The sequence below is a fragment of the Coptis chinensis genome, chromosome 1, assembly GCF_015680905.1.
Source record: "Coptis chinensis isolate HL-2020 chromosome 1, ASM1568090v1, whole genome shotgun sequence".
In the NCBI taxonomy this organism is placed as follows: domain Eukaryota; kingdom Viridiplantae; phylum Streptophyta; class Magnoliopsida; order Ranunculales; family Ranunculaceae; genus Coptis; species Coptis chinensis.
The window spans coordinates 36987348-37002450 of record NC_141456.1 but is presented as its reverse complement, the minus strand read 5'-3'; the positions used below and the strand labels follow the sequence as shown (position 1 = coordinate 37002450).

At 35.8% G+C, this 15103-nt stretch overlaps 2 protein-coding genes across 4 annotated transcripts; one reads left to right on the top strand and one right to left on the bottom strand.

Moving 5' to 3' along the window:
- The first annotated feature begins 7931 nt into the window (after nt 1-7931).
- LOC147523807 (uncharacterized) lies at nt 7932-14132 on the top strand. Of its 3 annotated transcripts, none has more exons than XM_086599660.1 (7): nt 7932-9004; nt 11005-11301; nt 11685-12200; nt 12293-12999; nt 13141-13276; nt 13360-13779; nt 13869-14132. In XM_086599660.1, exon 3 carries the CDS (start codon nt 11687-11689, stop codon nt 12188-12190), a length of 504 nt encoding a protein of 167 aa, XP_086455786.1. In that variant the 5' UTR covers nt 7932-9004; nt 11005-11301; nt 11685-11686; the 3' UTR covers nt 12191-12200; nt 12293-12999; nt 13141-13276; nt 13360-13779; nt 13869-14132. The 3 variants fall into 3 exon arrangements, with proteins under 3 accessions (XP_086455786.1, XP_086455778.1, XP_086455781.1); XM_086599652.1 differs by having other exon boundaries at nt 11005-11444; XM_086599655.1 differs by having other exon boundaries at nt 11005-11444; nt 13109-13276.
- LOC147523808 (uncharacterized) lies at nt 9221-11005 on the bottom strand. Its single transcript, XM_086599669.1, has one exon. It carries the CDS (start codon nt 9693-9695, stop codon nt 9300-9302), a length of 396 nt encoding a protein of 131 aa, XP_086455795.1. The 5' UTR covers nt 9696-11005; the 3' UTR covers nt 9221-9299.
- Nucleotides 14133-15103: the final 971 nt, after the last annotated feature.

Sequence of the window (15103 nt, the reverse complement as noted above, 5' to 3'; positions counted from 1 at the left end):
CTAAAGTCTAATATTCAAGCTTTTATGGACCAAAGTCTAATAAACTAACTATGCATAGGACCAAAGTCTAAAAAACCCTAGATATAATAGTATATTTCTTTCTTTCTAAAAAAATTTCAAAAAAGACCAAAACTATTTTTTTATTTAGTATTAAAAAGTCTTGTTTCCTTTTTCTATGATGAATAAAAAGTTTAGAAGTCTCATTATAGCAATAGAGTAAAGATTCGTTCTTTGGACTTAGACTAATATACGTACAATAGTTTCTGTATCTTTTCATAAATGGCATGCATCAGCATTTGTTTCTATATAGCAGCGAGTTTCCGAAGCCAAGATTAGAACAATTAAGTTCTATATCCTGTGAGAATCTACCCAAAAGCCTCATCTGAATGATTATTGAGTGATGACACAAAGGATGTCCGGATAGAAAGACCACACTTCCACTTACTTGATCACCACGCCATATCTTAAAAGAGAATTTAGGCCCTTTTTGGATCAATATAGCCAAATAAACGTTAAAACCCCAAAAAGATAGTTTTTCTCTAGTTGCCCCTCTTGAGCCTTCTCCCTTTTCTAAAATCCTTTTTATTATTCACCAAAAATTCCTAACCATTTATAACACACAATAAAAAGCTTACCTAGCTAACAAGTTGAGAACTTTATGGATATCAAAAAAAGAGAAGAGAAGACCTTGTATAAAAATAGAACAGTTGTTTCCTTCAAAAAGAAAAGAAAAGAAAGACCCATCAAAAACTAAAACTCCAAAAAAATCAAAGGAATCAGAAAAAAAAAAAAAAAAAAAAATCGAATCTCCTAAAAGTTCAAAATCAAAAGGAGACGATATCAGAAACAAAAAGAAACAAAAGCAAAGTTAGAACTCTCAAAAATTCAAAAATCATATGGAGTCACAAAGCCAAAGGGCTAAAAGAATGTATCACAAATCGGAAGCAAAAGAATAAAATGAGGTTCTTCTCTGGTTACAAGTATTTTGAAGACCTAGTTTCTCGACTTATCATATTTTTTTTTCCCTTCCTTTTTCTTTCTAAACCATCACCCTAGCCCCGTAACTCCTAATAAAAGACCTCTAGCTCGATTAGGAACAGGATAGTGAGATAGTAAGTGGCAAACGTGATCAATCGACCCTGGTTTCTTTAGACGTTATTTGAGTATGTGAGGAATATAAGTGCCCACTGTACTTGAGAGAACGAAACTTGAGTGAATCTATCAGAGAGTTTGTGTTTTAACACATCCCTGTGAGAACTCACCTTAAGGACGTTCTCCAAAAGTCTCGGAAACAACTCTATTTTTGCATTTCATTGCTCATATTTTGCACATTTATCTTTAGATGATTAAATTATTGTACATATGTTATTCTAAGTTCAAAAGAGCTTGTTCGTATTCTCCGATAATGAGATATATGAACTTCTGAGAATAAATAAGGAAACAATACCCTTTTGTATTAAATTGAAGAAGTTTGTGAGTACCTTCACTTTAAAATTCTCACGAGGCTTAAAGCTCGCCCACTAGGGAATTCCTAGTGGTTTAATACATTGTTGCATGTGGTCAATGCAATCGCACTCTGTGAAACGAGATTAGTATAACTTATAATAAATTACTCATTTGTGATCTTAGTTTTTTCTCTCATCCTTGCTTAAAGACAAGCAAGATGCTATTTGGGGATGGTGATCAGCTCCCAAGTGTGCGTTTTATTACCCTTATATTACTGCATTGTAGCTCGTTTTACATTTAACGAAAAGAGAACTCATAGCTTTTATTGTCTTTTTCAGGTTATAGAGTATTTCAGACCACTTATCATAAAAGCTGCGTCTTAGCACCAAAAGGAGTCTTAATCACGCTTATTATGAAGAACATAAGCTACTGTGGAAAAGTACTGAAAAAGTCAAAGTAAACAGTCAAAGTTAAAGGTTAAGACCAGAGATGGAGGCCCTTATCTCAAAATATGACATTCTCCTAAAACCTACCTTGGTTAAAAAGAAATCAAAAAGCAAAAGCAAAAGTGAAGTGTGAGGTGTCTCATTTGTAATGGAGAATGGCAAATTAGTAAAAGGCAAAAGTAGGGATATATAATCTAAAAGCTAGGGAGAAAGAAAGCATCTATTGTTTTAGGGTCCAAACCATTTGGTTTGTTTTAATTTTCTTGTCTAGTTTTTCAATTCAAATCCTTTACTTTATTGTTCTTCATTTCCTTTTATTTAAATCTTGTTATTTTACTTTGTTTATTTCAATCAATCAATCTTATCTTGTTGTTCTTATTTCAATCTTCAATCAATACTTCTTTCAATATTTTCATGTCATTTCCATACCAAACAACTTGAGTTTTCAATGTTTTCATTAGCTTAAACTAAACAAATCTATACTAAGAGTCTACCTTTCTTCTTCTTAACTCCCACACTTAAACTCTAAACAATTTAGGATGAACCTCACTTCTTACAAACTCTTTTGAAGTTACACACCACTTTCTAAAGCTTTATCAACCAACACAACATAAAAAGGAGTACAGAACAAGAAAATTGGACATACATTTGTTTCAAGCATAAGGATTCAAGAATGGGTATTTCCATCTGGATGAATACGAAAAGGGCCAATTTCTTCAGCAGCACCATAAGCAATGGAAGAACACCCAGGACCACCCAAATTGAATAGACAAATAAACCTAATATCAATCAAAATTGATACGGTATCAAACAAACAAACAAACAAATTAAATATAATCATTAAAAAAAACAAACAAACCGAAAAAAAAAACACGTACCTTTGAGTCAAAACAAAATAGAAACTAAGTGGCAGAAACATTAGAGTGAAAGAGAGAGCTAAGAGATACTGAAAAACAGAAAAGGCCCTTGGAAAATTCAGACGAGAGTGAAGGTGAATGGAGAGAGAGACAAAGAATAGGCGCCCAAACCCTAGTTTTGTTAGAAGATTAAGTTATGAGAAAGGGGAGTTGTGTTTTAAGTTTGGGGGATTTTTTTTTTTTTGAAAGGCAAGCAAGGTTTTTTGAGAGGTCCCTTACCCCTGTTTTATTAATATTAAAAAAAACTAGCTTGGTTACATAGCTTATACTTCTACATATCTTTTGCTCATGGCATCATCGACTACAATTTTCCTTACATCTTCAGAAAATGAACTAAGGATGATTACTACATAAAATGAACTAGGGGAATTATTAGATGAGCGCGACTTTCTTTTCTTTTCCCTCTCTCCCCAAATTTCCAATTTTTCAGTTTTTCAGAATTTGTAACCCTTATCACATGCTTAGAAAGCATTACCAAATAATTTTGAAATAATTGGTAATTAAAGTAACACTTTACTATCTTTCTAACGGTGATAAAGCGTAGGGAGGTTAGCAACAGTTAACAAGTGTTAGAAAGCAAAAAAAGGCAGTGTTGCAAATACCCTGTTATGGTGTAGTAGATAAAAGGCTTAGTAGTTCTACATGCCTAGATTCAATCAATTGATATAGAGATAGTGAATTGAATCTAGGGGTTTAGTTTATTCAATATTAGGTTGTAAAGCAATTGGTATTGAGTGAACATGTTAAAATGTTTTATTTTTCTAATTAGGTTGTAAAACAATTGGTAAGTTGAATCAAATCATACAAAGGTGAATTCTATAATTAGGTTGTAAAACAATTGGTAAGTTGAATCAAATCATACAAAGGTGAATTCTATAATTAGGTTGTAAAGCAATTGGTTTTAGAACGAGTTATTTGTGTTGCAAACGATTTTAAGTTAGTCTATTAATGAAGTAATCTAGGGTGGTGGAGCTCTTTTCTCCATTACTTTATCCATCTTCATGCATCTTAGTTTATTTTGCTTAATAGTATAAGTCCAATCAATCAATCAAATCCCACTCTCATTGCATTTTTTTTTTCCTTAATGATTTGAATGTTAACTTCTACCATGTTAAGGAGTGTTTGATAACCTTTACTCGATATTACAATTGATATTTAGAGAGTGATAGGTACAAACTTTGATTAGGAGTAAGATAGAATAATTTAGTTTAGGTGTGTTAAATTGCATGCTTAGATTGAGTTATACATATTTTGCCTCTAATCATAACATACATACTTTTCACTTCCCTTAAGGAGAGTTCGGCTTCACTCCACTAGACTTTTGTATGATATCTGGTTTGAGTATGGGATTAGGTGAGCCATTAAGATATAACACTGATTTCCAGAGTTGCGCCCAAATGATGAGTTTCTTCCCTTATTTGGCCGAGGAGTCATTTGACAGTACTAGTGTTAGGATTTCTGGCATCAATCTAAGCCCAAATGCTTAGATTAAGTTATCCATATTTTGCCTCTAATCATAGCACACATGCTTTTCACTTCCCTCAAGGAGAGTTGGGTTTCACTCCACTAGACTTTTGTATGATATCTGGTTTGAGTATGGGATTAGGTGAGTCGTTGAGATATAACACTGATTTCCAGAGTTGTGCCTAAATAATGAGTTTCTTCCCTTATCTGGTCGAGTCATATGACAATGATGGTGTTAGAATTTCTGGCATCAAGGCTGCATACATTACGCCCTTAACTAATGTTGAAGGGTTGCAGCTTTTAATAGACTATTTGTCATTTGATTCTGATGATGATCAAGAACATGTCAATGAGTATGTCAGAGCTTTATGTATGTATTTGATGGGTGTCTTGTTTATTCATGTTGGCCATTCCACAATTAACTTGGGGTATCTTGTCAACTTTGTGAACTTGCATGAGTTGGGCAATATTGTTTTTGGTGGAGCCATATACTGTAATTTTTTGCATGCTTTAGACAGGGCTTCTTGGAAAATTGGTGCGGCCACTACTCCCCATGTTGGAGGGTTTGTCATTCTCTTAGAAGTATGGTTCTATGAGTACTTCTGTGCTGCAAATTCTATCCTCATAAAGTACACCGATGAGAGGCATAGGATTAGGGCTTGGTACTGACCTTGTCAAGCTCACATGACCGGTGAGATCAATCATAATTTAACAGTTGTCCGAAACTAGATTGAGATTAGCACACATGCTTCTATTGTTTGGAGACCTTGGAGGACTTTTGTCACGTCTACGACCAACATTGCATATATGCATTGTTCATTTATCATAGGAGGATGGTATTATATTCACTTGCGGGAATGAAAAAGAGTGGTATTTAGGAGATAGATGTTACAGATAGCTCACACCATGCTTTGATATCCCACCCGATCTGCTTGCCCATGTATCAGAGGCTGAAGACATGACCTTACATGACGTCATCCAAAGTAACATTGATTGGAGTTTACTGGCAAGTAGCTTCTAACCTAGTTACGTTACAGACTTATGAGCAGTATTATCGTTATTAATCTAGGGTCTCTATTGGGCATTTGCTCCTAGTTGTGGCTCGTACATGCAACATTCATACGGTTAACAGAATGGGTGTCAGACGTGAATATTAGATTGGTTAACCGTCACAGCAGACATTTCAGCTGGGATCTGTAGACACATTTGTTCAAGCGCCAGATCCCCCTCAGTCAGAGTGGCCTTGGGTTTACGGTTTGAGTGCTCTAACTGGCCGGACGATTTACCATCCCATTCCTTCTATTGATAACACTCATGTGATATAGTTAGAGCTCAACATTGGACAACTATCTCTGGTAATCATTGTTATTGGCTTTGGTTCATTTTTGCTTATTATAAAAATGTCATATATTATTACTAGATAATTTTTTCAGGATGATGAGCTGCATAGGAGGTATGAGACAAGCATTCGTGTAAATGATGACATGCATTCCTCAATATTCGCCTATTGTGCTGAGAGAGAGAGAGACTTCTTTTCTAGGCTCACGTGGAGCATGATGATTTGCAAAGATAAGTTAATGAGTTATAGGCTCAGCGCTTTATCGCACTTGGGTACATCCGGGGAGTTCATCACAGGGACAATCAGAGAGTTCAACATAGGGACAGTTAGGGGTTCACGTCGGAGGAGGCGTATGTAGGGAATGAGGACTTGATAATTTCTATTATTAGTTGTATGACGATTATTATTATGTTGTATGATTTAGAATTGTTCCTTTGATCATTTTGACAAGTTTTAATTTACTTCTTTTGATCAATTCGATTTAGCAAATGAATTGCAATTTTTATTAATAAAAGGACAACTATTACATTACATATTACCTAATATATGATATATATATATATATATATATATATATATTACATACTACTAGAGTTACTCTAGTTAAGCCAGTACGTCATCATCTCCTTCTTCCTGGGCACCTTCATTGGCACTATTTGATCCACTTTTTCGTTTCTTTTTTAAATATTTAGCTACAATTGCTTCTTGTTTTAACTCTAAATAAAACCCTCCATGCATGAGGATTGAGTTTGTCAAGTGTCATTGCTAACAACTTAGCTAGTCTCATTTTCCTCCTCTCTAACACAGAGTTTTTCTTGCTTCAAAAATAACTTTTTATTTGTCTTCTCTTGCTTCAATTTCATCATAGCTTGTAATTGCCCATCTAGAATCTTTTCTCTATGTCTGCGGCTTTCTTTAAACGACTCAACAAAAGGATCCAGTTTTTTTTTGCAATGGAAGCGACATTACCATCGACAGTAGAAGCAACTTTATTTCTTGTTCTTCTTGATTGCTTTACTATGCTTCCTACCAATGGACCTCTCTAAGAAACTTTCGGTACTGCTAAGGTCGTATTCCGAATAAAGTAAAAGGCCAGACTCAGAAGTTGGGAGAAAAATAGGCGTTGAGGGGGTTGATGGTGAATAATCAAAATCTTCCAGATCTCCTGATCTTGCTTTCTTTCTTGGTCTTAATGCAAGAGTTTCGTTGCGTAACTGAGTTATTTGCCACTTTGGCATGTATCTTTGGCTAGGTTATATCAATCTTGCCATTTTCATGGTTTCACAATGGTTGTCGCGTCGTTAAGCTACGTTTAAAATAATAATAATAATCAATATCAAATGCTATATAGTCAAGTATAAAGAAAATGAAATATAAATTAAACAAGTTTGTCGAATCGTACAATGTCCTCGCGTCCCCCGCTTAGAGGTTGTTCTTCAAGTTTTTTTAGTATGACATGATATTTGTTCAAGAACGGTAAAAAAAAAAATACACCCAATGTTGTGAGACTCCTTTCCACTTACAGTTTTTGTTAAAACCTTGAATTTCACACACCCTGGCCATAATTCGTTCCCAATAAACTTGCCCCGATTGATCGTTTCCTATTATATGATATTTTCCAATCTCAACCCACGCTCTAGTAAGAGCAATGTCTTCTTCATTTATCCAACTTGGACCCCTACCTTGCTTTTGTGGCATTGAGAGTGTAGTTGTGTGTGAGTTGAGTTGTTTGAGTGGAGTGTTAGTGTTGAGTGTATGTGAAATGAAGAAGGAAATGAGTGTAGATATATGGAGATAGAATTCCGCCCGTATTGTTACAGTTGGAGCACGCGATAGTGGGAGTAGCGCACGACATTAGAAGTGTCGTCGCGGTTGTTCTGATCAAAGTCAAAAAAAAAAAAAAAAAAGTGTGTGGGAGTGTCGTGCGTAAACAAAACAACAAATTTGCCTCCACGGATGCAGCTAGACACTTGATACCTCCCTATTTGTCTCTACCTAGAGATGGTTTATTGATGCAGCGCGTGGTGGAGAAACGGTTGTTTTTTCAATCGAATCAGTTGAACGTCTTAACAATGTTGCCTGAAAACTCGACGAACTTCCTTCGAATCAATTGAAGTTTACTGAGCACTTGCTAGAAACTCGAAAGGCCGGCTTGCTTGAAACTTGAAAGGCATCCAAGACTTGTTGATTCTACCAATAGAATACCAAGATACGAGGAGACAAACAAGAGAAAGCACTTCTCTAAATAATTTTCTTCCTAAATTGATACAACTACCTAAAACTACCTAAAACTGCATAAAATACTCAAAATATCACTATGGAAACCTCTTAAAACATCCTAAACACTGGAAGAACGAAAATACAATAAAGACTTAACTTTCCAAACAAACATAATAAATTTTGTTTCAAATCTTCTCAATTGCCTTTTGCAATCAACCTGCCATCATTTATTCTGAAATTCCCAATGGTGGAGGCAAATAATTGACACTTGATGCCTCCACCCAGAGATGCTCTTATGTAGTTATGACACCCATCTATTGTTAACAAGAAAAGAAAATTTGTTAGAAGGGAGGAGTATCAGATGCAAATCTTATCTACTTGGAATATAGTTCAGAATATAAATTGCAAGTAGGCCTATATATGTTTCTCACACGCTCTTCTTGTGCCAACAATAATGTCTCGAAGAGTTAGCTTCGGACACGAAGACCTGACCAAGAATCACCATGATAATTGGCACACCACCTCAGATGAGTACCGCGTGCATGTTAATAAGATAGAACGAATGCCGAGTATTATTGACGCGCCTCACTATCCCAATCTTCATATGCTCTTCAACAATAAGGCCACTCAGACTACTCAAGTGACTGAGAGCACTGTGCAGATTGAACATGCTAAGAACAGTAACCAGAAAGTGCATGATGAAGATGTCAATATGGAAGCTGAGAAATTCATCCTGCAAAAGCGCAAGGCCTTCGGACTCTGCAAATGGATGACCATGAAAGCGTAATGAGACAGATTTTATCGCTTGCTAGACTATTGATCATCATATCCAATACCATTATAACCCTAACTATGTAGTATATAGGGCTGTATGGGTGCTTCGAAGGCTTACTTAATATCTTGCTAAATAATGTCTCTGTCTCGATCATTGCACACTACCGTATATAAACTTTCGTAATATTTTGTGCTTCAATTCTAGATATATCATTTAGGAAAATGATGTGAACCCAGGTATTTGTTTATCTACTGATCGATTGATCGTTTAGTTTGCTTCTCATTAAAATCAACGATATCTAGTTTTCAAATATTGGCTTCTGAACACAAGCACATTGACTGCCACTTTTCGCGAGAAAGAGGGAACGACCTTAAGACGTACTCTTCTTCAAAAAGAGGTAGGCTTCTTCAAAACTTTGAAGTTAAATTCCTGGCCCTATATTAATAGCTTCTTATCTTTTAAAGAACTTACTGTTGTAGTGATGTATGATCATTTCCAACTGGATGTATTTCAGGAACTACTTAAGTTTACTCAATTTCATAAGGTACTACAAGATCATAAATGGTAGGCAACCAATGCCTGCAACAAATTTGGGTTGTCTGAAGGAAAAAAATATAGAAAACGAAGGTTACTGTGTTAGAAATCAGGCAGGAACAAGCACAGTGTTAAGTTCGATCTATAAAAACCAAAATTTATCTTAAATCACCAGAAAATCTCTTCGATGTATGAAATAATTTCCTCAAACTATTCTTACTCTCCTTGTGTTTCTTAAGAGCCCCATTTGATTCTTCAGTTAACGACAACGGATGATCTAATACCATTCCTGTTTCTAGCCTTTTGGCTACGGCCACAATTTCATACGAGTCCCATAAGGACTCCCTGAAATTCCAATTTGAACCAGCTGCCTCTGTGGATAATTTACGCATAGCTTCAGTTTTGAACCGAGTAGGCTTGCTTCTAAAGTTGCTTCTATACGCATCAAATTCATTTGTTGATCCACTACTACCCGAATGCGCAAGCCAGGCTTGTGCCACAGCCTTTAGAATTTCATGCTCTTGTTCTTCTTCATTTTCTAGTTTTTTCTTCATTGTTTTTCTCTAAGCAAGAAGTATGGATCCATGTTTTAAGTGTGAGAAATGAGAGCCTCATGTTGCTATTTTGGATAGATAAGCTCTTGGAATATGTTTGCTACCACTTCATGACAAAGGCTTTTCAACCCCAAACCCACCAAGATGATAACAATTCTAAGGAATTAGAGTACTAAGATGAATAGGATAGGGACGCATCGTGCACTTCTTGCTATCAAATTAAGTAGAGTCCTGTATTGGGCCCCACATAAATTGGATTGGGCCGCCTCCATCCCAAGCCTAACAACGAAGTCCAACAGCAAAAGCCCAATACACCTTCTCAACCTCAACGCATACCGGCTACAATCTATTCTAACCGGTCATCTCTCTTGCGATTTCTCACCCAAAACCCAAAACTCTTTTGCGATTTCCACCAATCACTGTCTTCAGTTTCGAATATCAATTTTTGTGAGTGCATTTTGTTTAATTTTTTTTTAATTCAACTCTAGTTTCTCAATTTGTGGTTTCTATTGTTGAATAATAAGTATGGTTGTTATTGTTAAATAATTTGTGGTTTCTATTGTTGATTATTATACAATGCAAGTTGTTTGGACTCCAAAATGACAAATTATACAATGCAATTTGTGGTTTCTATTGTTGATTATTATACAATGCAAGATGAATATATAATAAAATCGGTAGAATTTATAAAGAGGTGAGAGATATTTTTGGGTACAGTGAGGGAGTCTTGGCTTTGAAACTTCGGGGTTATAAAAAATTGTGTTTGAGTGCACCTACTGTTGTTAAGTTAGCAAGTTATAGTCCATCGTTATTGGTTGGTGGTGTTAATGAGGATTTTATCAGAGTTCTTGAGAAGTTGAAGGGTCTAGGAGTTAGTAGTGATTGGTTTGTGGGGCATTTGTCATATGAAAGTGTATATGATTGGAGTAGGATGCATGACATGATGTGTTTTCTTGAAAAATTGGGTTGCAGCAAAAAAGATATTGGACGGCTATTTGAGATAAATCCTGCTTTCTTGATCAAAAATTCTGGAAAGAAAGTTTATGTCCTAATATCTATTCTGCTCAAAGTAGGTCTCAAGATGAATGATATTAGAAATTGTTTGAATTTAATAGTATTTGATTTTTCTTTTAATAATCTTAGTGGTATACCAATTATGGCATTTGTTTCGTTGCGAAATAATTCTTGTTGGGATTTTTGGAAGTTTGAAAGTTTTGGAACTGTAATAGTAGTGTTAAAAATCAGAATATGATTTAGATTTGATTAAACTTATTATAGTTACTAATACTTGTTTTATTTTTCTTTGTAGCAATGGGTCTTTGATCAAATAATGTGAAGAATGTAGCAAAAACTACATTCAAGGGTGTGCAGAAGTTGTTTGGCGACAGTTCCTCTAGTGGTGATGCGGCTGAAAGAAAGAGAAAAAGGGGAGAGGGCACCACGGCATCAGCGCGTAGAGGGGACTATAAAGAAAAAGAGGTTCCTGAGGTTCCTGAAGTTCGAGTGAATGAGGATTTTATCAGAGTTCTTGAGAAGTTGAAGGGTCTAGGAGTTAGTAGTGATTGGTTTGTGGGGCATTTGTCATATGGAAGTGTATATGATTGGAGTAAGATGCATGACATGATGTGTTTTCTTGAAAAATTGGGTTGCAGTAAAAAAGATATTGGATAGCTGTTTGAGATAAATCCTGCTTTCTTTATCAAAAATTCTGGAAAGAAAGTTTATGTCCTAATATCTATGCTACTCAAAGTAGGTCTCAAGATGAATGATATTAGAAATTGTTTGAATTTAATAGTATTTGATTTTTCTTTTAATAATCTTAGTGGTATACCAATTATAACATTTGTTTCGTTGCGAAATAATTCTTGTTGGGATTTTTGGAAGTTTGAAAGTTTTGGAACTGTAATAGTAGTGTTAAAAATCAGAATATGATTTAGATTTGAGTAAACTTATTATAGTTACTAATACTTGTTTTATTTTTCTTTATAGCAATGGGTTTTCGATCAAATAATGTGAAGAATGTAGCGAAAACTATATTCAAGGGTGTGCAGAAGTTGTTTGGCGACAGTTCCTCTAGTGGTGATGCGGCTGAAAGAAAGAGAAAAAGGGGAGAGGGCACCACGGCATCAGTGCTTAGAGGGGACCACAAAGAAAAAGAGGTTCCTGAGGTTCTTGAAGTTCCGAGTGAAGATAGTGTAGATAGCGATAACAATGTAGGTTTAGATGTAAATATGGATCGTGGGAAGAGTATAGTGGAAGAGGAGGGTGAGGAGGGGGAAGAGGAGAGTGATGAGGAGGAGGAGGAGGAGCAGGATGATGATATGGAAGAAAATATAGTAGAAGTCGTACCACCACTGGAAGAAGCACCTCTAGTATTAGATTTTGTGAGAAAATCCAATAATGATTTGGAGTTTAAAAGAGATGAGTATGGGGGTGGCCCGTATGAGTCAGAGCTGTTGTATGACTATACGGTGCATGTCGCTCGCGATGTTTAGGAGAAAAGGGGTAATATTTTGATTTTCTTTAGTACTTTGATTTTCTTTTACAAAATATTTTGTTTATGCTCATTGAGTCTAATGCGTGCTTGGTTGTTTCAGGAGGATCGCGGAGCGTTGAAGTGTGTTTCGCACTTAACGAAGTTTTGCCAATGGGATTTCATGAATAAATTTAGAAAGTCTCCAAGATTTGAGCATGAGTTGAGAAGGACTGGGTTGTATGATCTCATATTAATTTATCATGAGCATATGGATCCACCATTGGTCTCTGTGTTTGTGGAGAGGTTGCATCCGTAGACCAACACCTTCCATGTGCCATTTGGGGAGATGACTGTGACTTTGGACGATATTGTGCAAATCTGTGGAGTCACAATTAGAGGAAGAGCGGTGCAAAGGGGCAGCGAGTTGAACTTACAACAATTGGTAAATCTCCTACATCGTGCTTTGTGTCTCCCCATTTCTTTGATTAAGGCGGAGATGGAAGCTAGCAAGTTCATTTCAAAAGTAAGGCTAGAATTCCTCCGGAAGTATTTTGCTAACAAGGTTCATGATAAGCCCATATGTAACGCTGCTTGGAAGGTGGTGGAGAAGGCCTCGAGTTAGCAGGAAGTCCAACGGGCTGTCAGAGCTTTTATCCTGTTTTTCTTTGAATGTGTCGTTTTTATTGACAAGTCTGGGACTGAAGTGCATCTATGTTATCTGAGGCGCATTGTTGAAATTCAGTGAGATAGGAGAGTATGCATAGAGGTCTTGGGGCTACCACATGTGCGAAGGTAAAAGGGATTACAGGCTATATGACTCTTCTACAGGTAAAACTCGTTATTTTTAATGTTAATTTTATTACTCTATCAATATGTTAACTATTTGTGTGTGTGTGTGTGTGTGTGTGTGTGTGTGTGTATATATATATATATATAGGCGTGGATCTATAAGTACTTCTTGATATTCAGACCAATCCCAAACATGGACTATAGCTTGTCTGAGGCGCGTGCTCATAAACACACAGTAGTCGCTCTGCACTATAATGATACAACGCATGCATTGCAGTATTATCAAGCGATACTTGATGATATGAATTGTTTCATTGTAAGTATTTAAGTTTGTTTATATTATTATGTTTTAGTAATTGATCATTTGAGTTGTTAATGACACATTTGATTTTGTTTCAGGTTGATTGGCATCCCTACAATAATGTCAAAGCTACAAGCCCGATCGATGACATTGCATTTTTTTAGGGATTGATATGTTTTTTTAACATTGTCGAGTTTTACGCTGTCACAAAGGTTGTGTGTTAGTTGGGTCACATGCAGCTTATACCCGTAACTCCTCCAACACCAAATTGGACGACAAGAATTGTAGCAGGACACGAGTATGATGTGAGATGGACCAATATTGGGCCAACTTACTGGGAGTCATGGCAAAATCACGTGATCCAACCCTGCAATCAAGGATCTATCTCGTCTTATCTATGGGAGTATCATCCAAACAACATGACTTGGTATGCGAGGAATTCTCACATTCGATTGGTAAACCCTGAGCGTCTTCCTATTCATTTCTCCCTAGAAACACTTCCCAATTGTACACCGATTGTGAGTATTGTGATTTCTAATTGAGTTTCTCTAATTGTGATTTTTTGAATTCGATTGGTAACTTATCTTAATTTCCATTTTTTCAACAGAACGACGTCATCGATAAAACTAGTCGCATGCTAGAGAGAGGTCTACAATTGGCTGGGAATAATATTCCAGAGGAAGCAAGGTCCTCCTTCGAGCAGGCGTGCAACTTGACTAGGTGCAAGTACAGTGGTGGGCGTTATAATTCATGATTTGTTTCAGTTTAGGGTTTGTAACTTTGTTAACTTTGTAATTTGTAACTTTGGAAGGAATGGATGGATTAAATGAATGAATTTTGATTGGAATTAATGAATTTTGATTGGAATGAATGAATTTTGATTTTGGAATGAATGGATATTAAGTGGAATTTGTTGTTATTTGAGTTTACAATAAATGAATTTTGGAATGAATGGATGTTTGTGTTTGTATGGATATGAAAGTGTTGTAAAAACAAAATGAAATTCTAAATTGTTTTTGTCCAAACAACCCAACCATGTCGTCCCCTTGAATGCTCAAACAACCCAGCCACATCATTCCTTTGAATTCCCAAACGACCAACTCAGATCGTTTCATGAAAAAATAGAGAACTTTTCTCAAATGACCAGCTCAGACCGCTTGGTTCAAAAGTCAAATGACCAGTTCAGATCTTCAGTTCAAAGGTCAAACGACCAGCTCAGATCGTTTCATGAAAAAACAGATAGCTTTTCTCAAACAACCAGCTTAGACTATTTGGTTCAAAGGTCAAACGACCAGCCCAAATCGTTTGGTTCAAAGGTCAAACGACTTTACCATGTCGTTTGGGGTAAAATCAAGTAAAATCAAATCAAATTACACTTATTCCAAATTATATTAAAATATCATATTAACAACATATGAACATTATTTCCAAATCACTTGATTGCCGTTCGAATCAACTTATTTGATCACTCGATTTCCAAATCAAATCAAATAAAAGCCCAAACATTATTTCCAAATAACATAAAAATTAAATTAAATTACACTTGTTCCAAATTACATCAAAATAATATGTCAAAATGAATTTACAAATTACATCAAAATATTATATTGACAACATACGAACAACTTAGTAGATAACATGTACTGTTGGGGCTTCAACAGGCTCATCTTCCCATATTAAATTGGGAATGTTCAATACCATAAATTTCAATTGCCTTGCTGTGAATGCCAAATTCCAACTTCCAGCAATATCATATCGAACTCTAAGCCATTAGCACATTACTGGAGGAACCAGACAATCTTCAACAAGTTCAACATTGACAAAATGATTTCCACCAACATG